Source organism: Girardinichthys multiradiatus, chromosome 15, assembly GCF_021462225.1.
Source record: "Girardinichthys multiradiatus isolate DD_20200921_A chromosome 15, DD_fGirMul_XY1, whole genome shotgun sequence".
NCBI lineage: Eukaryota > Metazoa > Chordata > Actinopteri > Cyprinodontiformes > Goodeidae > Girardinichthys > Girardinichthys multiradiatus.
The window spans coordinates 39,553,224-39,578,341 of NC_061808.1; the positions used below are offsets into that span (position 1 = coordinate 39,553,224).

Consider the following 25,118-nt stretch of genomic DNA (forward strand, 5'->3'; position numbering starts at 1 on the left):
GCTAATTGAACCTTCACACTCTGCTCTTACTGGTGCAATGTGCAATCAATGAAGACTGGCTACCAGGCTGGTCCAATTTAGCCATGAAACCTCCCACACTAAAATGACAGGTGTTTCAGTTTCATTGTCCAACCCCTGTATGTGTTTACATAACCTGCCTTGTTGTAGTAGTGATGGTAGTTGGAAACTGCTCTGAGGGTTTGGATAATGACATGTGCAGCAGAATGAAGATTGTCCTTTAGCCTCTCCAGATTCAGAACCAAGCACTCCTTGGTTTGGACTTCTCCAGGCAAAATATCTTCTAATGTGTGGATCACATTTTCAGCACGGCGAACAAGAGCCTGGTGGGTGAGAACAAATGTTTAGGTTAACTCAAGACCTGAGTGAAGTAGCCTTTTATACACTTTTATATACACACACAACACGAGCACTGCTGAGACAACAGGAAACTCTTCTAATCAACTTTAGGGAAATGAAGGAGAACTCTGTACCATAGCGGGGGTGTAAATAGTTGCCTCAAATTCAGACAGCAGCATTGCTGCTGTTGCAGAATCCTTTGCAATCTCCATTCTGTAAAGCTGAAGCTTCTCTTGAAGAGTTTCCATCTTCACAATAACCTGTAAACAAATTTAAAATAGATACCATGATCCTGTGCAACAGGTTCTAATGTCACACTGAGGAAAAATAGTCTTTGAAGAAGACAGAATTCGTCCTAATGTTTGCAGAAAATGAAAATGGTTAGAAGTGGCAGTGAATGCAGACAGAAGAAATTTGTTCTTTTACAGTTCACCTGCACACAAGCAGTCATCTCCTGATTTCAGTTTCATGTCAGCACAACAAGAAACATGGCTGTGTGGAAATCTATTCAAGATGATTATGCATAAACCAAACCTGGATAGAGACTGTGATGGCAGAGCTACAATGATCAGGCTGCTAAAATACAACCACTTAGTGAAGGCTGCTGAACTAAAATAGGCTGTTGAACACAAACAAAGATGTGTCGTCAAGAAGTTAATCAAATATGGTTCCTTTTAAATATGCTGTCAAATGTGATCCTTTATTTCCATGTTTTCTCATTTAGACAACTGATTATGTAAAACCAAGACCTTAATCACTTAGAATAAAAGGAGATTTAAGAAGGTTAACAGATGATCTAGATGTAAGCTAATGGCTGCTAAGCAAGTAAATAAGCATTAGAGAGGTAGGATAGGTCCAAATTAGTTGTGCATCATTGTTCATTTTCATCAAGGTGGGAAGCAGTAACCAGTTACAATGCCGTTGCAGGAGGTTGACTTGTTTTTCCAACAACTGTAGGTGTATTTGATGAGAAAGTCTGTGTTCTCATGAACATTTTTCAAACTGTATCAGAAGTTATAAATGATGGTTTTTGAAACCAAAGCAAACCCACCTGCATTGCACTATTGTGCAGCTGGAGCACTGTAAGCTGCAGATGGGCTTTAGAAAAGGCCTGCTGCCACAGCAACTCCACTTTTTCCACCACTGCAGTTATTCTAATAAGAACACAGAACAAAAAGGCAGTAATAGTTAACTTGATTGCTTTGAACTTGGACAGTTTTCATCTACAGAAACACAAATTTGAGAGTTTTTGCATTTTGGGATTCTGCATAATGCTGACATTAACAAAATATCATTTTTGTAACTTAATCATTTGGTATTACATTAGAGTGTAATGTGGTATTACAGCAGGGACTACCATGAAGGCACTGGAATATGGCGGGGTGGGCTGTCTGCAGTACCTGGTGTGGTTCTGCAGCATGTCAAAGGCAGTGTGAGTGAAGAAGGGGGTGCCTGCCATTGCTTGGTAGCATGGATCTCCGTCAGGATGACGCAGCTTCTCACACACAGTCTCACAGTGTTTCAACAGCTCATCCAACCCCAGCTCCCTGCACACACAGTACAACAGGTCAGCAGTATTAAAGATTGCTCTTGTAGGAGGAGGGACTGCAGTTGGATTTCAAAACCATTACCCAATATTGAACAGTCGCAATTGCTATGCATTGAGTCATGTCAACAAAACCACACAGTTTTAATGTGGGATGAGCATGCATCTGTCAAAATGATGTAGCGCCCTTATTTCTGTTTTTTTAAAATTTGGCTCAGATTAAACCTGAGAAAATGGCAGATGTTAGGACACAGCAATATATTCCCTCCCTAATTATACTTCTATAAGCAGTGTTGAGCTGTGCATTATAGTATTGACTGGTATACTTCCCATGTTATAAAGATTGCCATGCTGTCAATTGATTTTTAACAGCTCAGTTTCAGTTTGTTGGTTTCTGGCCTTGATGCTAGAATTTTTTAACTGATATTGGTTATTAAAATTCATGTAACTCAAAGTACTGATTTATGAGAGTCTTAAAAATGCTAAAACAAAACATTTTACCCACTTAAACACTGTACAACGTTTCATGGCATGCATGTTAAAATGACTATGCAGCAGGGATCTTTGTGCAGTTCCTGGGTAAGTATCATTGTGGTAGCATCTATTCACAATGTCAACTCATGGCATTAGATACTAAAGAGTGAACTGGTTTGACTTAAATCAATTCAGTTCAATTCAGTTTAGTTTATTTATATAGCACCAATTCACAACACGTCGTGTCAAGGCAATTCACAAAGGTCAGGTACATACATTCCAATTAATCCTAGCCATTGAACAGTTCAGTCAGATTTAGTTATTTATTCAAATTGGATAAAACGTTTTTCTATCTAAGGAAACCCAGCAGATTGCATCCAGTCAGTGACTTGCAGCATTCCCTCCACCTGGATGAGCATGTAGAGACAGTGGACAGTCACTGGCGTTGACTTTGCAGCAATCCATCATACTGACAACAGTGTAGACAGTGGAGAGGAAAAACTCCCTTTTAACTGGAAGAAACCTTCAGCAGAACCAGAACCAGGCTCAGTGTGATCGGCCATCTGCCACAACCGACTGGGGGTTTGAGAGAACAGAGCAGAGATAGAAGAACAACACAGAAGCACTGATCCCGGAGTACTTTCTATGGGAAGGAAAAGTAAATGTTAATGGATGTAGTTCCTTTAGTTGTTTCATCTAGAAAGAAAGAACAGATAAACTCTGAGCCAGTTTTCAAGGTTAGAGTCTGAAAGAGATCACAGTTAGTCACAGTAGAAGCTCAGTCAGTTGCTATATCTAGGAGAGAGAAAGGGTTAAACACTGAAAGACAGGGCCATGTGGATCATGAGCATTAAGTTGTTGCCAGCAGAAGCTCGGACGATTCCCCTCTCCAGAAAGGTGTCACAGGTAGACACAGAGCCAGGCCAGGTGTAGCTTCTAGGAAGAGGAAAGAGAGAACAAGGTTAAAAGCTGAAATAACAGCAAATAATGCAAGATTGGAGAGTAGTGTGAGAATGTAGCAGAGAGAGTGAAAGTGGTCATTATGTCCTCCAGCTGCCTAGGCCTATAGCAGCATAACTACAGAGATAGAGTGGCTTAGGTTATCCTGAGCTAACTATAAGCTTTATCAAAAAGGAAAGTTTAAAGCCTAGCCTTAAAAGTAGACAGGGTGTCTGCCTCACGGACTAAGACTGGGAGCTGGTTAAGTCCAGTTCATTTACAAATAAGTTAAATTTAGCATTTAATATCCATTCAGTTTAGGAATGAAACAATTGTAACAATATTGTTTAAATTACTGCCATGGCAACATTTCCATTTTTAATAGTAGCATTTGTTTTATGTGAAATTACCACAAATTTTAAGTTAGTGGATTGTCCATGGAAGACAGTAACTGAGACACTCAAGAAAACCAATATGTTATCCATCAACAAGATTCAAACACCAAGTGCTAAGTTTACCTACATTTTCGACTTTAAGTGCAAAAACAGGGCTTTTTAAAGACGTTTATTTCCCAACCTCATAAAGAAGTAAATCTGAATCCTCTGTCCCCAGCTGCCATTACCAAGTAGCTACAGATTTTGGCTAGCTACGCTGCAGCGCCCTATGGTATTTAGAAGAGACACAGAGGAGGTAACTGGGCAGGATAGCTCGTGAAGCTTTGGGAACTCAATCTACCTGGCTAATAAAATAGACAAACTGCTGCTTCTCTGCTCTAAAAGCTCTGCGTGTTTCTGCCACCCTCTGTTTTGCGGAACCTGGCTCTGTGGGCACAACCCAGACAGTCCACTACAGATACCTGGCTTCCAGTGGTTTCATGCTGACAGCAGGGCGGAGCTCTGGGGGAAACAGAGGAGGTGGTTCTGCTTTTACATAAACACAGGATAGTGTACTGATGTCTCAGTGTTACATAAGACATGTAGTCCTCACCTGGAGTCATATTTTTAAGCGTAAACCCTTTCATTCACAGAGAGAGTTCTCGGTTGTGTGTGTGTATATATATATATATATAGCGTGTCATACGATATGATGCAAGAGCTGCGCATTTGTCGCATAACTACATTTGAACACCAAAGTAACAACAAAAATCCCAATGAGACGGACTTTTTCTTCGTGCTTTTTTCTTCGTTATCAGCAAAATACTCGAGCAAGTGCAATGTAACAGCTCGACTTTGTTTGGTCCAGTTTGAAAGTCTCTGTGTGAAAGCAAATTTTGTCAACTGAAGGTGTAAAATGATCCTGGACCAGACCAGAAATGAATGTGCCCTTAGATTCCCAGATAAATATCTATATCTAGGTCTCTATCTAGATATCTATATCTAGATTTGTCCATCTATCCATCTATTGCACGGTTATGAAGCACAGCAAACGAAGCTGATGGCTGAAGGTGGGGCTTCAGGCCACACCTCCAGCCATCAGTGAGTCAATGGAAACAACAGGTTTGGTGCTGAGCATAGGGAGGTCAAGCGGAGTGGAGCCGTGTGGACCTGGAACGATGAATGGAAAAGAGGCACTAGTAGTTTGCTTATATACACAAAAGTAACCAAGGAGTATTTGTCTACTTCGCCTGAAAGAATTCCTAAAAGATTTAAAAGCAAAGTTTAAATTTTTTGTTTTGATTTTTTTTTTTTTTTATCGTCTAGATTATATCAAACAGAGTGATATTTTGTGACACGACAAAATAAACAGTTGAGCTAACCTCCTAAGCTGCAGGAACTTTGCTTCATTTGTGCTGCAGAAGTGTTGAAGCTCATTGAAGTTGGATGGCAGCGGCAGCCTGGACAGAGCCTGCAGCCTGGAGATGCAGGAAGGCAAACGCTGTACCACAGACAGGAACTCCTGAACGAAGGCATCAATTTCCTGCAGGGACCAGCACAGGAATAAAGTCACCATCAGAACACCATGGCAATAAAAGAAACAACAAAACACAGATGTAAAAAAGTAAGTTTGCACTCCAACACTGTTCTTTATACTTCTAAGCCTACATATCAAAACATTCTAACTGTAAGGCATATCAGATTTGTTCACTTTAAACATCCAGCCTGAATGTAGACCAACCTGCTAAAGATAATGAATAGTCAGAGGCCAGCTGAACATGACTGAATGCATTATTCAACAAAGAAGTCTCCTTTCACTTGTTAATGAGGTCAGCTGATTGTGCACAGTCTCTGAACAAGCTTCACCAAGGTAACAAATGACGGTCTCCAAACACTTTGACTGATCAATAGGTTATATTATATACTAATATATACTAATATATACTAATACATTGAAATCACAGCAATAACTCCGACATTTAGGTTCCATCATACTGCTGACATGTCAACTTTTCTGTTTTCCTTTACATGGATGCCCTAACTACCTTAAAGCTTGCTTTAATCTTGTTTCTCCTATGTTGCCTTGTTTTACTCAAAGAAGAACAAGGTCAAATGTTTTATTGAAAGCATCATAACGCAAAACTGATTGGACAAATCTATCTTATGAGAAGGAAATGGGGAGAGTTTGAGAAATGAGATCAGGGGTTAGTCTGTCTGATCTTGTTACAAATACAACCTGAAACAACAACCATCACCTGGGATTGTTTGAAAAGATACTCCAAGAAGAGCTTCAAATTTAATTTCAAGATGATCAAAATGCTGTTTCTAATAGTAAATTGCCAGGTTAAATTGGATATTCCTTGTTATTTAAAAAATAATCTAGTTTCATAACATCTTCCCACTTGGGGATGCGGCTAAGGCTGGTTAAGGCCATATTCATCCTACAGGCAGTCAATCTTTAGTCATTATGGACAGGAAATCAGGTACTACAGTGGATTTAGCTTCAAACAGAAAATCTGGAGTTTGATGTAATTTTCACTCTTTAAAGTGTGTATATGCCAAAACACGTCACTCTTTCTAAAGCCATCTTGCTGTTAAGGGATTAAATGATTTAATGACAATTAAACAGGTGTAATCAAATGAAAATGGAGCATTGGGATGAAACAACAGTAATTGTTTAAACAGCAATGATGGTAATTGTCATCTTAAAAAAGGCATCAAATTACACTGATTTCACCTGAATTCCTTAAAGTCACTCAAACTTCATCACAGGAGCCAAATATACAACACAGAGCCATAACTGCACATTAGCAGTAAGGGTGAGAAAGGATCACAGAGTAGATATGATGCAGTGATACAATACATAACAAGGACTGCAGCAGCAGCAGATGCTGATTAACACTGTCAGGTGTTTATAATGTCACAATACACTGTCACGGTTCTAATCTTATTCTATTTAAAAACATTGAACAATACCCGGTGAAACAATACAAACTTGTTTCAGCTGCACATGAGGCAGTGCTCTCAAATACAAATAAAACGTTTAGGGAGTTGCAGTTCCTTCAGTATTTCACTTTTCACATTTTAAAAATAAAAAAAAACTTGCACAACAGGTTAGACGAGTAGATAAGATCGGTTTTACGTAAGCATTGATTGGCCGGCCGTTCAACCGGTGTACCTCTGATGTAATTGTATGAATATTGTGGAATGATCTGAAAAGGGGGCTATGGAAATTATCAGGTACTCCATTTAAACCCACTCCAAGGTTTCACTGACTCTACAAAGGAGCATTAGACAATTTCTCGTGTCAAGATAATGTGCTTTGACTCCTTTAAAAATGTTTTTATTACCTTAATGAAGCTAACCCAGCTTCTGTGGCAGTAAAGAAAATAACCCCCCAAGGAGGACTGTAGCTGGCTCCGGTCAATGTAGTTTGATAGTTCTGGGATTTCCTTCAGGAGGATATTCTGACAAAGACAGATCAGTGTTACATGTCAAAAATAAAACCAACTTTTCACATAGAAGGATGTGCTGTAATTACCCTGAAAGATGAAGTGCAGGACATTGATGGAACCAGGAGTTTTAGGAACAGCTTTACAACATTCTTCTTCTTGGGCCGAATCACGTAAACACTGTGGACTGTTCGCTTGTGCTCCTAGAAAAATGAAGTTTGATAAATTAGTAACTATTAGCATTTATCCTCCCTGAACACCACAAACTTAAATTTAAACCTTGTATTCCAGACATTTATGAATTTCTTTTCACAACAATAGAGAATTCAAAGAGAAAAAAAAAAAAATCTCTCAAACCTTGGATCGCCAGAGACCCAAAGGAACTGATAAACAAGTAAAAAAAAAGAAAACCTTTAGATAGGGAGATTGATTTATTGAGTATACAGAACCAACCAAAAGTCATGATAAGAGACAGCAAGGATGTGTACAGGAAGAAGGTGGAGAGCAAACTTCAGCAGAACAATTGCAGACATGTGGTTAGGGATGAAGATCACAGGCTTCATGCAGAAGGAGGATCAAACAGACAGATATCTGGACAGAACCAACGAACTGAACACAACGAACTGAACCCACAGCCAAATAGACATGAGCTGCTGTTTTTTCAAAGAGGCTTTTTCCCATTTTAAAAAGGAAATCATGCTCATTTAGAGTAATACCACAAGGCATTTTGATTAGATAACCAAACATGTGATCTCTCAAACCCAAAACACAAGAATTCCACAGACTACCACAAATATGATGCACTTAGTGGAGTAGATCAGCTCAAACTAAAGCTGTCCGACTGGATTATTAATTGTAAAACCTCAGGGTGCAAAAAACAGCCCCCACTAGTAAGTTGGCTAAGTCACTGTGCAGAGTACCATGTTCATGTATAATTCAGGCAGAAGCAACTGCTCAATAACACAGCTATTTCACAACAGCACAGACTCTTAAAAGTTAAAAGTTCAATACCATGCAGCTTTTAGGACACAAGTAAACTTTAAAACATTTCACAGAATGTGCTTTGCAATAAAATACCAGCATAAAGAAAACATTTAAGCATTAAAAATAAAATAAAAAATAAGGAGAAAGAAAAAAAAAAAGCATTCAGTTACCTTTCAAAGCAATCAATATTGTAAATACAGTTTAAAGACAGGGAAAACATTCCACCGTCGAGGTTCGACTTCTAGAGAGAAGTAAAATTGATGGGTTCTAAAACAGGTCCGAGGAACTCTAATATCTGGTTAGTTGATATGAGGCTCTGAGTTGATGTAAAAGGCTTTACAGGGGTTTGAGTGGTCATGCTCCTAAATACACTTTTGACTTGACAATAAGATCTTAAAGTTAAAGTAACTGGCAGTCATTGCAGAGACATCAAGACTGGAGTGATATGTCCTCCTGTTGGCTCCAGTAAGGAGGAATCTAGCTGCAGGGTCTTATACCATTTGGAAACGATCAAGGTCCTTTTCGTTAATACAAGTAAAAAGTCATAGCATTATAGTAAACAAATAATTGTTGAATGATCATCTATAATTCACATTTTGACACTGGCCCTTTTAATTTCTTATTATTTCTCAAGCAAAAACAGCTTTGTACCAGTTTTGTGTAATTTCTTAGACATGGACTGATTAGCACACGTCTTCTGACAAGACTGGACAGCTGAATCTAAATGGCCAGACTGGTGTCCGATTTGAGAAGTCATGCTCTCAGGAGTAATATTTAAGCATCCAGTCTTTCTAGAGTTTAACTAAAGGCAATTGTCACTGAGCCATTTCTTAATGTCTGACAAACAACACATGGGGTTTCAGAATGTATGTAGTTTGATTCCCTAAATGAAGATTGCAGCTGAATGCCATCTGCATAAATGTGATAAAAGCGGTCCTGGCCAAGATGAGTACGAATACCAGAAACAGTATTGTTTCTAAAACAGAACCCTGGGGAGACTTCACATTACGGGCTGATGGAAATTAGACATGATGTTGTTGACATGAACACCAAAGGTTCTGTCTGGAAGGTAAACCATTTTAAAAGGGGAACCAGAGATCTCCACCAGATCCTAAACCCCATTAAATAAGGTTATATAGTCGTTGGCATAAAATGTGCAATTTACTATGAAGGACATGTCAAAACCTGGTTAATAAAGGAAACGTAATATTCTTCTTAACTCTATATGTACAGACTATTTTACCAGCACACAACAGTACTGATGTGTAAAGAAAATCTTTGGCCACATTAAGGACTTAAAATAAAAAGCAACAGAAAAGAGCAAGGAAACAAATTCTCACTGTTGATGTGGAGTGAAAACAGCCTTCTGTTTATATTGTTCTCCTACATGATGAGCTGATAGTTATCCTTAAAAAGAATAAAACCAACCAATCAGTTACTGAGGCAATGAAACTGACATTTTTAATAAAAAAAGTAAAGCTAAAAAACACAAACAGTATCAAATAACTTCACTATCGTCACAATCCACATTTTTATATTAACTAGTTACCATACTTTCACCGTCATTCTGTTTTAGAACTCACATGTTCCGGTGTAGACACGCTTAGTCTTTATCTAATTATCTTCACGTTAAAAAAACATCTCATTAATATACATTTCTTTAAAAAACATCTTTGCAAGTGTAACTGTTGTTTACAACATGTTTTTAAATAAATACTGCTGGTCCAAAAATAAAAGTGGTTTAGAATTACAGGCTCAAAATCCTGAAGATCCCACATGATGCAATCATGTAAACTGAACCAAAAAACAAACAAATAAAAAACAAAACAAAAAAGAAGAATAGTAGATACTAGTCAGAGAACGTTTGGGTGGCGACTAAAGAGTGCACTACATTCAGGAAGCTGAGACCAGGTAAACCTGAGGGTATCAGCCTCCGAGCCCTCATGTATTCGTAGAACAGGACCCAGATCTAATGAAGTATAAAACAGTCACACTAGCAAGATTTAGGCCTGCGGGAAAAAAATGGAAGGAGCCTGGCTCTATCTTCCCATCACAATTAAATGTATTCATAGGCTCCATGAGATTTCAATCTGAAATTTATTGAATATTTCATAAAGTGAGTTGAAAAAGGCTTACAGTCAACTGCTGGGTATTAAGGGCTACTGTAACCATGACTTAAAAGTACCACTGGACTGTGTTTTAAAGTAAACTAATAAAAATCGTAGCTCATTCTAACAATGATTCCCCAGGTCTCAGGGAGCCTTGTAGAGGAACGCTGCAACGCAGCCACTGGACACATATTTGAAAAAGTGTTGCAACATTCCGTTGCACAGAGATATCAGATTTCCCTTCCCTCCTTATGCAGCATGAGTACACTTTACCTGAAGTTTGCTTTTTTGGAGTTAGTAAAACAATCTTAGACGAGAGCTGAGGGACCCATAACATGACTTTCAGTCTGCAAAGATTGTTAAAGGCTAGGGTGTTCACACCAATAGACAGGATCACACAACTGGGATTGCTGAGGGATCAGACTACAGAAATACAGGTCCTTCTCAAAATATTAGCATATTGTGATAAAGTTCATTACTTTCCATAATGTCATGATGAAAATTTAACATTCATATATTTTTGATTCATTGCACACTAACTGAAATATTTCAGGTCTTTTATTGTCTTAATACGGATGATTGTGGCATACAGCTCATGAAAACCCAAAATTCCTATCTCACAAAATTAGCATATTTCATCCGACCAATAAAAGAAAAGTGTTTTTAATACAAAAAACACCAACCTTCAAATAATCATGTACAGTTATGCACTCAATACTTGGTCGGGAATCCTTTGGCAGAAATGACTGCTTCAATGCGGCGTGGCATGGAGGCAATCACCCTGTGGCACTGCTGAGGTCTTATTGAGGCCCAGGATGCTTCGATAACGGCCTTTAGCTCATCCAGAGTGTTGGGTCTTGAGTCTCTCAACGTTCTCTTCACAATATCCCACAGATTCTCTATGGGGTTCAGGTCAGGAGAGTTGGCAGGCCAATTGAGCACAGCGATACCATGCTCAGTAAACCATTTACCAGTGGTTTTGGCACTGTGAGCAGGTGCCAGGTCATGCTGAAAAATGAAATCTTCATCTCCATAAAGCTTTTCAGCAGATGGAAGCATGAAGTGCTCCAAAATCTCCTGATAGCTAGCTGCATTGACCCTGCCCTTGATAAAACACAGTGGACCAACACCAGCAGCTGACACGGCACTCCAGACCATCACTGACTGTGGGTACTTGTCACTGGACTTCTGGCATTTTGGCATTTCCTTCTCCCCAGTCTTCCTCCAGACTCTGGCACCTTGATTTCTGAATGACATGCAGAATTTGCTTTCATCCGAAAAAAGTACTTTGGACCACTGAGCAACAGTCCAGTGCTGCTTCTCTGTAGCCCAGGTCAGGCGCTTCTGCCGCTGTTTCTGGTTCAAAAGTGGCTTGACCTGGGGAATGCGGCACCTGTAGCCCATTTCCTGCACACGCCTGTGCACGGTGGCTCTGGATGTTTCTACTCCAGACTCAGTCCACTGCTTCCGCAGGTCCCCCAAGGTCTGGAATCGGCCCTTCTCCACAATCTTCCTCAGGGTCCGGTCACCTCTTCTCGTTGTGCAGCGTTTTCTGCTACACCTTTTCCTTCCCACAGACTTCCCACTGAGGTGCCTTGATACAGCACTCTGGGAACAGCCTATTCGTTCAGAAATTTCTTTCTGTGTCTTACCTTCTTGCTTGAGGGTGTCAATAGTGGCCTTCTGGACAGCAGTCAGGTCGGCAGTCTTACCCATGATTGGGGTTTTGAGTGATGAACCAGGCTGGGAGTTTTAAAGGCCCCAGGAATCTTTTGCAGGTGTTTAGAGTTAACTCGTTGATTCAGATGATTAGGTTCATAGCTCGTTTAGAGACCCTTTTAATGATATGCTAATTTTGTGAGATAGGAATTTTGGGTTTTCATGAGCTGTATGCCAAAATCATCCGTATTAAGACAATAAAAGACCTGAAATATTTCAGTTAGTGTGCAATGAATCTAAAATATATTAATGTTAAATTTTCATCATTACATTATGGAAAATAATGAACTTTATCACAATATGCTAATATTTTGAGAAGTCAACTAAATGTATCAACCTCTCGTGGAAGCTCTTGTGAGCATGACAGTTTCTACAAGACATAACTGTAGGTGGCGGTAATAAAGAATATTCTCAGAATTTGGACAGGTTTTATTTCTCTGGCACTCAAAAGCAAAATGAATTAGATGCCATTTAAAATATGTTAAGAATAACCCACAAGTTATTAGGATTTGGATGTATTTTTGGTTATATTCATGCTGAGAGTTTAGAACATATATTTGAGGTTGTTAAGTTATTTTTGGGTTTTGGAATGACAGTGTTTGCTTTAATCTTTAAATGTTATTTGTATTCTAACAGAAAACAATATAATGTTTGGGCTGGATTGTGCAAATAAATATAATCAGCTTTGTTTGTCAAGTTTGTGCACACAAAGATTTTGACTTTGTTTCTACCTTGCTCTTAATGAAGAAATTGAAAATATAAATGTATAGAAAGGGAAATAAGTTTTTGTAAATATTTATATAAACAGTGTTTTTACAAAAAGACATGGTCATAGCTGAATTAGTGCAAATATGTGAGGTATCAATCAATCTGGGCATTCTATTAAGTGTTCATCAGAGAGACAGTATGGGCGAAGAAAATGTCTTGGTGGCGACTAGTTTTTGCAAATAGCGCTCTGTAGAGCCCCCTGAAGGTAAAAGTATAAACAGTTTGTGTCCAGAATGTGTGGGGTCTGCAGAGATGTTAGCTGCCATTTTCCGGACACTAGACCTGTACAAGTCTTGGATGAGGGGGAAGGTCAGCCCTGATGATTCTCTCTGCAGACTTGATTGTTTGTTGTAAATTGGCCCTTTCCTGTTTTGTGGAAGAACCAAACCATACAGTGATGGACAAACAGAGAACAAATATAATGAATAATGGCAGAGCAGATGATCAGCAGCTCCTGTGGAAGGTTGTCCTTCTTGAGTGGCCGCAGGAAGTACAGTCTCTGCTGGGCCTTCTTCCAGCGCAATGTGTGAGAACCACCTCAGATCACAAGAAATGGTGGTTCCTAGGAACTGATGCTCCCAAAGCTCACCTGCTGCCGCCGCCGGTCAGTCAGAAGCCGGTGATTCACTGAGGTGGAGGCCAACACCGTGAGCTGGGTGAGCTTCTGGTGGAGAATATCTGAGTGGATGGTGTTGAAGGCCGAACTGAAGTCCACAAATAGGATTTAGGTGTACATCACTGGGTGGTTGAGATAGTGTAGGATGAGTTGTAGTCCAAGACTGACTGCATAATCTACCAACCTCTTTGCCTGAAAAGCAAACTCTAGGGGGTCCAGCGCAGGGATGTTCTTCAGATGCTTTAAATGCCAGTTGCTAAAATTATTTCATGATGACAGACATTAGGGCAAATGGTGTGTTTCTTGGCAAGGAAAAGGATTAAAGTGGAACTAAACCGCAAATCAACTATATAAACTGGGCCTTAAGGGTGCCATCTTTATGTTGCCGTGCAAGTTTTTGCGTTTTCATGTTAACTTCTCTTTGTATGTTTAATTCTGCAACATTCATCCTAAAACCGTCTTAGTGCTGCCATCTTTGGGTTGAACCGTGGCTATTGCAGTTGAATTTTCCTATTGGTTCAAACAGTACATCTTGGTACATGTCTATGTCACAACCATGCACTCGGGTATGAAACAATATCACTCAGACACACAGTGTCAGGAGTTGGAACTGTGAGCATTGAATATAGCATTTCATGCTTTATATCTTTGATCATATACTTTGACTTGCTTCAGATAATATAAATCTATGTTTTTTTCTACTGTTTGACAGTTTGTTACTTTGAACGTTAGCCCATGTTAGCACTGATGCTGCCAACATCACTACCACTCAAACTGGACCCATTCTGTCCTCCACTGCCTCAGCAGCGCCAGGCTCATAAAGTCTCCCGCAATCTCCGGAGATGAGGGGCGTGAAAAATCCTCCACCTCCAAAGATGGTGAAACTACCAGGATTAATATGTCAAATTCAGCTAGCTGCCACTTTCCCTCATCCTGCTGACCACACCCCCACCTAACTCCTCCACTCATCCTCACACTTGGCCTTGCCCCTTGGTGTCTCTTGGCACCGCCCACTTTGGTGGCATTTTTCAAAATTTGTCTGGGGGCGGGGTTATGCTTCAACATCATTTAAAGATTTATGATAAATATTATTCTATTTGGAAAATTGTTTATGTTTCTTGCCATCTCACCACACTGACGGACCATACCTATTGCAAAGTGACGTAGAATTTCTGAGGGTAAAATGGAGCAAATAAAAATATGCAGCATGTCCCCAGCTTAGGTCAACATCAAGTTTCACTTATCAAATCTCAACTGTACTGAAACTAACTTACCAAAAAAAAAAAATTCACAAAAACATATCAAAAAACTTAATAAATGTGCTCTGGCCTAAAAGCCATGTGATAATATTTTTTTTCTAAGGGCTACGTTCACGCAGGCAACCTAATCAAGATTACGATAAGACAAGATTGCGGTTTGCTGATATTTTGCCATTATTGTTTACTCCTATTAAACATGATCCCTCCATTTGCTTTTAAAAATCCAGTTCTAAAGTTTTAACTAACATGTTTGGGCATCCTGATGTGAAACAATTGTGCCTCTTTCCCATTCACCGTACAACTCAACTCCACATAACTCACCGACGGCTGGAGTTACTGCTCCAGCCGTCAATGTTGTGTGCTGTGCCGCCATTAACCTTTTCTGTGTGACACTGTCACAAAAGTAACTGTGTAAAACGGTAAACTTAAATAAATTAAAAATGAATACAAACAATATACCAATGATGCTTGTATTATTGTATATGCAATAATAAATTGTATATGTCCTTTTTCATGTAGAAAAATATCTACTGTGATAATCATCTAGGCTGAATTAAAATAAGGCAAGGGGGTTTTGACGTGAGGGGATGTGCCAGGAGAGGCAAAGAGGAGACACCCTGGTGTTTGGTCAGGTGAGCTCCAAAGTTTGTCTGAAGAAGTTAACATTTTAGGCTTTTTGAGGAAGACTCATTGACAGGATGTTCAGTTGAATACGAACAAGGCCTGGAGATGGAAACAACCAGCAACAATAACGCCAACCCGGCGACACATTTCCTTTTCTCTGTTTTGGTATATACCAAGAGTGAGTCATCTGGGTCCCAACTTTATTTTTTCATGCATTACTTTTTTCAAGCTCGTGATCAGACTTTAAAGCAACCTATATATATATATTATATATATACATATATATATATATATATATATATATATATATATAACCTTAGACAAATATTGTAGTTAGAGTCATCCAGCTGACTATGCAAACTGCCAATCAGTGAACAGCAGCCTGTTCACGTCACATTCTAGCCCTGATCTGCTGAGGCTCAACAAGATTGGAGTGGAGCCAGCCAAAGTAAAGCTCATGGAAAAGGGGCATATGCATGCCTACAATATGCATATTGTAGGCATATTGCATGGCAGAAATATTTATTTTCTTTTACATCAACACAAATAATTCAATTTGAGAGAGCTTTAAGAAAATCACTTTGATCATCTGTAGAGTATATAACTATAGTAAAAATAATAAAAAGGTCAAATGTTTACCAAAAAAATATATACATTTTGTAAATAAACATGTGCTGGCATCAAACCAGTAGATTTGTGGTGAACTGGAAACCTAGAGCAGGACAGGATCCACACTGTGGTGAGGAATTACCTCGAGGAGAAGCAGAGTCTCCGTGATGAACCTGGTTGTTGATACTGATGCAAGCCTCAGATCAGCAACCACTGACACTAAACTCTGCTTTTCCTGTTTCTTACTGTAGAGACACAAAAACTGTTATTCCACCTCACATTTTACACAAACACACACATTTACCCTGTTCTGAACACAGCATACTTGAGCAGGGCATGAAAGTAATTTATGAAGTCCACAACTTCTGCTTTGCTGAGTTTCAAAAGCTTGTCCTGACCATCCACTGGGAATATTACCAGAGGGCAGCCATGCTGGTCGAACACACCTGAACAAAGCAGAGAACGTTTCAACTTTCCGGATTCCAAAAAACAGGCAGCTGTACCAGATAACTATAATCAATCTGACAGCATCTTTCTAAAACTTAAGTTTTATGGCTGGTAAAGGCATCCTTTACTTAAGATCTTACTTTAAGTGAGCCTTTCAGATTTAAACACCTGCCGAATCAGGCTAATATCAACCCTATTCTGATTACTTCATGTAAAAATCCAGGTGGAAAGGTCAGAAGTAAAAAAAAAACAGAAATACCAGGGAACAACACAGCTCCGGAACCGAGCACATGGTCTGAGGGCAGCGGGGGAGATGGGTCACACTCCTGCACCGGCTTCTGAATGCCTGCGAAGTTTGGTGGCAAGTTAGGAATTCTATCGGAAACGTGCCGGACCAGACTTTCTAGCAGCCTCGGTTATATGAGCAGCGGAGAACCCGGGCCAGCACATTTCACACATGCTTTGCAAACAACTGGAAGGTTTGAAAAATGAAGCTTTGAAACGTGCCACGCCTTCAGTGTGTGTGCAGACACACAATACCTGTCTGTCGTAGCCTACTTGCTGCGTGACGGCTCATGTTGATATCCTCAGTCACGTTTTATCTCTACGCGCCTGATTCTGGTCTGGAACACAATCTGCTGTCTTCATGGACCCCACAAAACACGCAGTTCGTTTACTTTACCGATCACGGCCAACTGGGGCGACTCGGTTCTCCTCTCGCCGCCATCTTCCAGCTGCTGAGTGAGCGATGCTCGCTTTTCTGTTAAACCAGGGAAGGCGGAGGAAACGCTCAGAGGGGCGGGCCATGTGTTAGCTGGAAGTGTCAGGATACTTGGTTGTACCACCTGTGGTAAAGATAACTAAGGGGACTTTTGTTGACCCCTGTCCCCTGGAAAAAAAGAGCCCAAGGAGCAGCTACAGACTCAGAGGGCACCCAAGTCCACAGAGAAGTAGGAGATGGAACAAGAACTCAAAACATACTACACCACACTTCTTAAAAGAGACAGGGTAGAGTGGTAAATCTCACCAAATCAACATGTGACATGCTGATACTCCTACCAAAGCAGACTGAATACTGAAATGATATCAAGCAGAGCTTCAACAAAGTTTTAAGCACATGTATGCAACAGGGTTATTTCAGTTTTTTATGATTTTTAAACAGTTGTTAGTTTTTCAGTTGAATTGTAGAGGGTAAATGTCACATTATGTGTTGATAAAGATTTTAAATTGTAGTTTCATCACAAAACCTCTGAATATTAAAAGGGTTGTCCACTCTTCTGAGAACCACTGTACATCATTAGATGAAATGTGTTTCTTCTCCGAGTCCTCTAAGCAGCCTGTCAAATTACTTTGTGTGTAAATGACATCCTTTATAATAATAAATCCCTTCTTTCTGGTATTCCATTGAACTGGTCTGACAACATATCTTTGTCACCGTTTGTTTATCTTATTTAACTTGAATAACTTTGACTTCACAGGAAACCGTCAGCTCAGCTGAGAAACACCAAACCTGCTCCAGCGCTCTTAAACAGGCCAGATTTCGTTTATTCCTTTGTGTGGAAACAAGACAAAAAGAGGAAAATGATGACTTTGCTTTTATTGATACTCATTTTATTCTGACAACTGAAAAGGAGCTTAAAAATTTGGTGTATACATCATTTTAAATTGTTATACTTTTCAGAGCCATAAATTATGCTATTTACATTTATGTTATTGTGTTTAACTAATAAAATCAAACAGCTTTCTCCTGGTAGATGAAAGACATTTACGTAGACCTAACTTTGGACAATTTTAAAAGACGGAGCATCAGTTCTAATTATGTTCCATCCATGAGTTTTGTTTTAGACCTGCAAGGTTACTGGCAGGACATGAAAATAGATCTTCAGTTCTTTCAGGATTTTTCAGACAAAATCTTCAATTTTCGACCTCAAATTTAAATGTCTTTCTAAGGGTCTCAGCAGCTGGATAAACATGCCAAAGTTTGAACTGCACAGCTTAAATGTTTGGTGCAATGCACCGTTTCAATTAGTTCTGTTTTTTTTTTATTACAAACTTACTTTATAATAAAGCTAATGAATCTGCAGAATATGATCAATTTTGGGGGTTTTTATTAACCAGAATGTGGTTATAAACCGGCTGGTTTATTATTGCATATTTACTCTGTCAGCAGTTAAAGATGTAATGAACTCAGATTGCTCTAACAGGTTATCTCTGACCTCGTCGCCTCGATCTAAGAGGGCAGTGATTTGGTGACTGACAGCTAAGGAATGCACCCACTGCCTTGTATTTCTATAGAGAAGTGGGTGAAGAAGTGGGAGATGTTCTGAGCTTTGTACTCACAAAGTAACAGTGGGAACAGATGTGTGATTGAGTATTTCTAGTAAGTAAAATAAGCTAGCATAAAATGGCAACACATAACCATCAACACCTAATGTTTTTATTTGATTTATGCCATAAATATGCTTTACTGTTATATCATTATATCGTTAAATTTCTAAAGAGGACCCTAAGACCTCAAACCTGTTGTTTGGAGACTCTGGAAACAACATGAAACTGTTAAGAGAATCAACCCACTACCAGCCTGTGTGAAGTGGTGCCAAATATTTATGCAACATTAGTGCTGGATTGTGTGGCAGATGCTTGAGCTTGTGGTGCCATCCTCTTAAAGATGTTAATAAAAGCTTATAACCCCTTGCATTAGTTACATTTAGTGAAACTGCTGTGCTGGCTTCTGCTGCTAAAGATTGAGTTAGGTACAGCATTTTTATGTGATTTGAGTAACGTGTAAAGGGAGGGGAAACAATTAGCCTTAGAATTTTACATAATATCTTTAAACTAAAAGCAGCACAAATTATAATTTTAGGAGCCCAAAGCGGCACTATAGAAGGATTTTACTTTAGCATTTTTACTTTTAAATTAAGTGCCGATATTTTGAAATCCACCGAAAATGAATCCCACTTTTAAGTTTCATGTTTTTTATTTTGAAATCACAACCGGAAGCGATTTCCTCAGCGCTGGAGGGCGGAGCTGGTTAGGTGATCCAGAATATCACAAACTGTCGTCTTCATCTTGCCTGAAAAAAATAAATGGCAGTTACTACATCTCAATGAGTGCTTTCGAAATACTGATCGATATATTCTGAATAAAATGTTGAGAAACTGGCCAGTGAATACTGGACCAATTTGCTTGCTGCGGTCCGGGTAACAGCGTAGTTGCTAAAGGGAGCTTAGGCCGGGGAACAGGTGGCTGAACACAGGTCAGCGTTAGCGCTATTTGGTTAGAGTCTCCGTCGCTCAGTTTTGTTAAAACCAAAATAATGACGCACCGTCGGTAGGAATAACTAGGGCTTGTACTAAACTTGCGAATGCGAAGAAATGATCATTTCGCTCGGAAGGAACGGGTTAATCGGACTCGCTCTCGGAGCTGCTGCCAGTTTGGGATTGATTGGCTTTATAATTTTCAGAGAGCGTAGCAGAAGATCTCAGAAGCTGGGATCGAGAGGCCAGCCAGCTCAAAGGCTGGTTGAACAGGCGGATGGAGCTGCGCTTTTCCAAGAGCCACTGGATGCTCAGGGTAGGTTAGTTTCACACTGCCCCCTGCTGTTTAGATGATGACATGTTTGCTTCTAAACTCTACAAGTTTTTTTAAGGCCGTTTTTGTGTGACTATATTAGCAACTAAGTATTTCGAGAGGTAGTTTTGTCCTAAAGCCCTGCTTTACCGCTGATCGCTAAGTTAATCATCAGGTCACAACATCAAGAAACAAGAAAAGTTGCAAGTAATTTATTATTTAATGTATTTTACAAATATATAATGAAACGATTGCATTTAGGTACATATAATTTAATTAAATTCAAAAATACTTTATTAATCCAAAAGGGAAATTAAATGTTGTAGCTCATTATGAAGGTTTCTTCAAAGAGTTGTTGTAGATGCTGATGGCTGTGTACAGGAAGGATCTCCTGTAGCACTCCGTCTTACAGCACATCTGAAGAAGCCTCTGACTGAAGACACTGTTGTTGTTGTAGGACAGTCTCATGAAGAGGATGCTCAGGGTTCTCCATAATGTTCTTCATTTTATGAAGAATCCTTCTTTGTACAATGATCTCCAGAGGAGTCCCCAGAACAGAGCCAGCCTTCTTTATCAGCTTGTTGAGCTTTTTTAGGTCCCTGGCTCTGATGCTGCTACCCCAGCAGATGATGGCAGAAGAGATCACACTCTGCAATTCAATTCAGTTTTATTTATATAGCACCAATTCACAACACATGTCGTCTCAAGGCACTTCACAAAGGGTTTGGAATGGTGCGGGGTTGTTGGGGAGGTTAGATTAAACTACTGAGTGCTAGAGTTTGGCCATTTTAGAATGGGCTATGTGTAGGGGTACTAAGTAAAATAATACACTGATAAAGTTTGTCCATGTAGAGCCCACTGGTGGCCATTGTTATACTAAAAACCACAAGGATTGGGGGTACCTCTCTCTGTCAGACTGATTATAACCATTGGAAAAGAGAAGGGGTCATACAGGTAGCAGAAATGGAGGGTGTGTTTGCACCTCAACCATAACTGAGTTTAGGCTAAACCTGACTCCCCCTTACTCCATCCAACAGGGAGGGAGGAAGGCAGAGGTAAGAATAATTGGAGAGTGTTGTTCAATTAGCAGGGTAAGAGCACAGTTTTGCTCAAAATATTGAAATGCACACAACATTATGGGTGACATACCAGAGTTGTTGGTGCACGTCTTGCTGGCGCATCTGTGACCAAGACAACAAGTCTTTGTGATGTAGCAAGAGCCACGGTATCCACGGTAATGTCAGCATACCACCAAGAAGGACGAACCACATCCAACAGGATTAACTGTGGACGCAAGAGGAAGCTGTCTGAAAGGGATGTTCGGGTGCTAACCCGGATTGTATCCAAAAAACATAAAACCATGGCTGCCCAAATCACGGCAGAATTAAATGTGCACCTCAACTCTTCTGTTTCCACCAGAACTGTCCGTCAGAAGCTCCACAGGGTCAATATACACGGCCGGGCTGCTATAGCCAAACCTTTGGTCACTCATGCCAATGCCAAACGTCGGTTTCAATGGTGCAAGGATCGCAAATCTTGGGCTGTGGACAATGTGAAACATGTATTGTTCTCTGATGAGTCCACCTTTACTGTTTTCCCCACATCCAGGAGAGTTACGGTGTGGAGAAGCCCCAAAGAAGCGTACCACCCAGACTGTTGCATGTCCAGAGTGAAGCATGGGGGTGGATCAGTGATGGTTTGGGCTGCCATATCATGGCATTCCCTTGGCCCAATACTTGTGCTAGATGGGCGTGTCACTGCCAAGGACTACCGAACCATTCTTGAGGACCATGTGCATCCAATGGTTCAAACATTGTATCCTGAAGGCGGTGCCGTGTATCAGGATGACAATGCACCAATATACACAGCAAGACTGGTGAAAGATTGGTTTGATGAACATGAAAGTGAAGTTGAACATCTCCCATGGCCTGCACAGTCACCAGATCTAAATATTATTGAGCCACTTTGTGGTGTTTTGGAGGAGCGAGTCAGGAAACGTTTTCCTCCACCAGTATCACGTAGTGACCTGGCCACTATCCTGCAAGAAGAATGGCTTAAAATCCCTCTGACCACTGTGGAGGACTTGTATATGTCATTCCCAAGATGAATTGATGCTGTATTGGCCGCAAAAGGAGGCCCTACACCATACTAATAAATGATTGTGGTCTAAAACCAGGTGTTTCAGTTTCATTGTCCAACCCCTGTACTTTCCAATTAATTGTAACCATTGAACAGTTCAGTCAGATTCAGTTATTTATTCAAATTGGTTAAAAAGTTTTTCTATCTAAGGAAACCCAGCAGATTGCATCCAGTCAGTGACTTGCAGCATTCACTCCTCCTGGATGAGCATATAGAGACAGTGGACAGTCACTGGCGTTGACTTTGCAGCAATCCCTCATACTGAGCATGCATGTAGCGACAGTAGAGGGTAAAAACTCCCTTTTAACAGTAAGAAACCTCCAGCAGAACCAGGCTCAGTGTGAGCGGCCATCTGCCACGACCGACTGGGGGTTGGAGAGAACAGAGCAGAGAATGAAAAAGAACACAGAAGCACTGATCCCGGAGTACTTTCTATGGGAAGGAAAAGTAAATGTTAATGGATGTAGCTCCTTTAGTGGTTTCATCTAGGAAGAAAAAACAGATAAATTCTGAGCCAGTTTTCAAGTTTAGAGAATGAAAGAGAGAACATATAATTAGTTACAGTAAAAGCTCAGTCAGTGATATGCAGCATCTTGCTGCAAACACCAAAGGCCCTAAGCTTTCTCAGGAAGTACAGTCTGCTCTGTCCCTTCTTATAGACAGCTTTACAGTTGCATCTCCACTCCAGTCTGTTGTCCAGATGAACACCGAGATATTTATACTCCTCCACCACCTCCACTTCTTCTCCCATGATGGAAATAGTGTTGGACCTATTCCTGTTTCCCTTAAAATCTACAATCATCTCCTTTGTTTTATTCATCTTCAAGATGATAATGTAACCCCTGAATGTTACACTACACCTAGTCTGTTCTCAAGGTCCAGTAGAACCTGTAGGGTTGGGAGCAGAAACTGAGCAGAAGGCTGTGTCAGGCCTTTGGGAACAGGTTGATGCTGACCAGTGAAAAGGCTTTCTGCCAATATTGACTTTTCTGTATTTCAAGTTTTCTTTTTCCCTTGGTCTCTCTTTGGCATGTTTAAGCAGCAGTTCCCAGAACCATAACTCTGACACAATCTTAGTCTACCTGAAAGGTTCTCCTGAGTTCGCTCTTTACCTGTTACTTGGAGAATCTTCCAGGTCCTTCCAGCTCAATCATTTAGTCTTTTTCAGCTTTTTAGCTGTACATCTTTCATGTCTTTTGGATTTTCTCTCCAATGTTTTCCAGCATGTACTGTATTTCCAGGAAAGCATGCTTACAACACCATAACTTTCTTTTGAGTTTCGATATCAAGATAGCTGAAGATGTTGAGAATGCTTTAAATATTATGTTTCAGATGATGGAGTCACTTTGGGTGTGTTAAAAATGAATGTTGTGAACGTTATGCCTCAGCAACCTAAACGTGTGTTATTTTGGGCAAATTACAAAGGTTAGGGTTAACATATTGTCTAAAGTGCAGAGACAGTGAGAGGAAGTGTAAAATAAATCTGTGTCCTTCTCCAGAGATGGAGGCCCAGCAGCAGGCCTTGGCAGCAGTGGAGGCAGTGTCACAGGGGCTGTCGCCAGAGCAGCAGCTGGTCCTTAGGAACCAGCTAGACCAAGTGCTGAGCTGTGTGGCCTCGCTGCGCTCAGAGGTGGCTGAGCTCAGGGGGGGGCTGCAGGACATCGCCCTGCAAATCATTCAGGATGTCAAGTAAGTAGAATCAAGAACCAACCATCCTAACTCTCTTGATAACTGTACAGTGAAGGAAAACGTTTTTTCACTGTGTCAAGTTTCCAGAGAAACTGATATTCTGTTTGGCAGCCCGGCCCAGATGTACACTTTAAAAATGTGATATTCTGCTGAGTGTCATGTACTCCACTGTGAAACAGGCTTGTGTGGCTGCTGTTATTTCTCTTACACATTTAGAAAAGGAGTGGAGGATAGTCAAAGGGTCCGTCATCGGCGTCATGTCAACAGAGCGCGCACTGACTCAACCAGCTCCAGTTCTATCTACTTTACTGCCAGCCAGGATATGGCCAGCACTAATGAAGAGACCAGTGAAGGAGGGTATGTCCTCACTTCCCTGCAGTACACCCATTAGGCTTTCAGCATATTTATCAGATTATTTTTCTCACAGTAAAACTGTGTCTTTATTCAAACAGCACAATGTTCCATTCATGATTTTCAACCAGGTGCAAATACTCCAGTACAAAAACCACCACAGCGTCTGTTTTCAGAGACCTGGCCACTCCACGTGTTTTAATTCCAAACACAAATTCTAATTCTTTCTGTCTGTCATCATAGTACAACCAGGACACAGGTTCCGCTGACATGTTGAAGAAGTGGCTGTAATCTTAATTTCTACTCATTGTTTTCCTCTTCCCCCACTTAGTAAATCATTCAGTCAAGCAATCAATCAGGTTTCCATTGAATACATCAGCCCTGACTGGTCAGTTACAGAACAATCAGGTTTTTTTTCCCTTTTCATTAAAATCATCAGAACTTGTCTGTTAATTATTAACAAACAGGCTTGTTGATGCTATTTGTTTTCAGATTTGTATCGAGCTTTGGGACATAGGCTGTGATGCAGAAATGTGGATAATAATGGGGACTGTTATCATTATAATGGGAACCCGTAGGAGATTTTTCCTTTATTGATCCATGTTATTTTGCCCATGTTATTTGGCAGCACCAGTTTTCCACAACTGGTGCTGCCAATCCTAGAACACACTGATGTTATTTATGGCCATGCCACAGAAACTAGTCTTCATCCCCTCAAACTTTGAAATACTCTGTATTTAGAAGTACTTAATCCAATTTAACTCACAATATGGCCTGAGAAATACTAATCAGTTATCTTTTTGTGTTTTACATCAAGAATAAGGAAAGATTTTGACAGTTTGCATTTCGGTTTAAAGCTTCATCAGCTTGAATACTTTAGCTCACTTACTTGCTGTATTACTGTTATTCATAGATCTAAGCTGTCTTTACTTACTTTATTTTAAAACATCTTTTTCTTGCTTTCAGTAAGAATAAAGGTTCGTTTATTCTGGACTTAATCATCACAGAGATATGCACAGGAACTCTGCATCTGTATGTTGTCTCATTTTGTGTCTTGATGTGAAGTCTATGTGCCATGCAGTTGCTATGGTGG

At 40.1% G+C, this 25,118-nt stretch overlaps 2 protein-coding genes across 7 annotated transcripts in view; one reads left to right on the forward strand and one right to left on the reverse strand.

Annotated features, from left to right (window-relative positions):
• Positions 1–17,654, reverse strand: part of LOC124882053 — a 42,042-nt gene extending 24,388 nt beyond the window's left edge. Inside the window, exons 1-11 of one of the 3 annotated variants that reach the window (XM_047388179.1) lie at positions 16,817–17,654; positions 16,536–16,622; positions 16,155–16,275; positions 15,972–16,074; positions 7,232–7,345; positions 7,041–7,157; positions 5,073–5,233; positions 1,758–1,904; positions 1,409–1,511; positions 492–617; positions 159–341 (exon numbers count right to left, since the gene is read on the reverse strand). In XM_047388179.1, coding sequence (XP_047244135.1) covers positions 159–341; positions 492–617; positions 1,409–1,511; positions 1,758–1,904; positions 5,073–5,233; positions 7,041–7,157; positions 7,232–7,345; positions 15,972–16,074; positions 16,155–16,275; positions 16,536–16,622; positions 16,817–16,853 — 1,299 coding nt within the window. In that variant the 5' untranslated portion in view covers positions 16,854–17,654. Of the gene's footprint in view, positions 1–158; positions 342–491; positions 618–1,408; positions 1,512–1,757; positions 1,905–5,072; positions 5,234–7,040; positions 7,158–7,231; positions 7,346–15,971; positions 16,075–16,133; positions 16,276–16,535; positions 16,623–16,816 lie in introns of those variants that run through there. The other 2 variants (XM_047388178.1, XM_047388181.1) reach the window with 2 other exon arrangements.
• Positions 17,655–19,261: 1,607 nt separating this feature from the next.
• rmdn3 (regulator of microtubule dynamics 3) overlaps positions 19,262–25,118 on the forward strand; it is a 47,277-nt gene continuing 41,420 nt past the window's right edge. For 3 of the 4 annotated variants that reach the window (XR_007041680.1, XM_047387120.1, XM_047387119.1), the window contains exons 1-3: positions 19,262–19,849; positions 23,485–23,674; positions 23,891–24,031. Coding sequence is in view for 3 of the 4 variants with exons in the window: in XM_047387120.1 (XP_047243076.1) it covers positions 19,651–19,849; positions 23,485–23,674; positions 23,891–24,031 (530 nt within the window). In the remaining variant the exon portion in view is untranslated. Of the gene's footprint in view, positions 19,854–23,484; positions 23,675–23,890; positions 24,032–25,118 lie in introns of all 4 variants that reach the window. The other variant, XM_047387121.1, reaches the window with a different exon arrangement.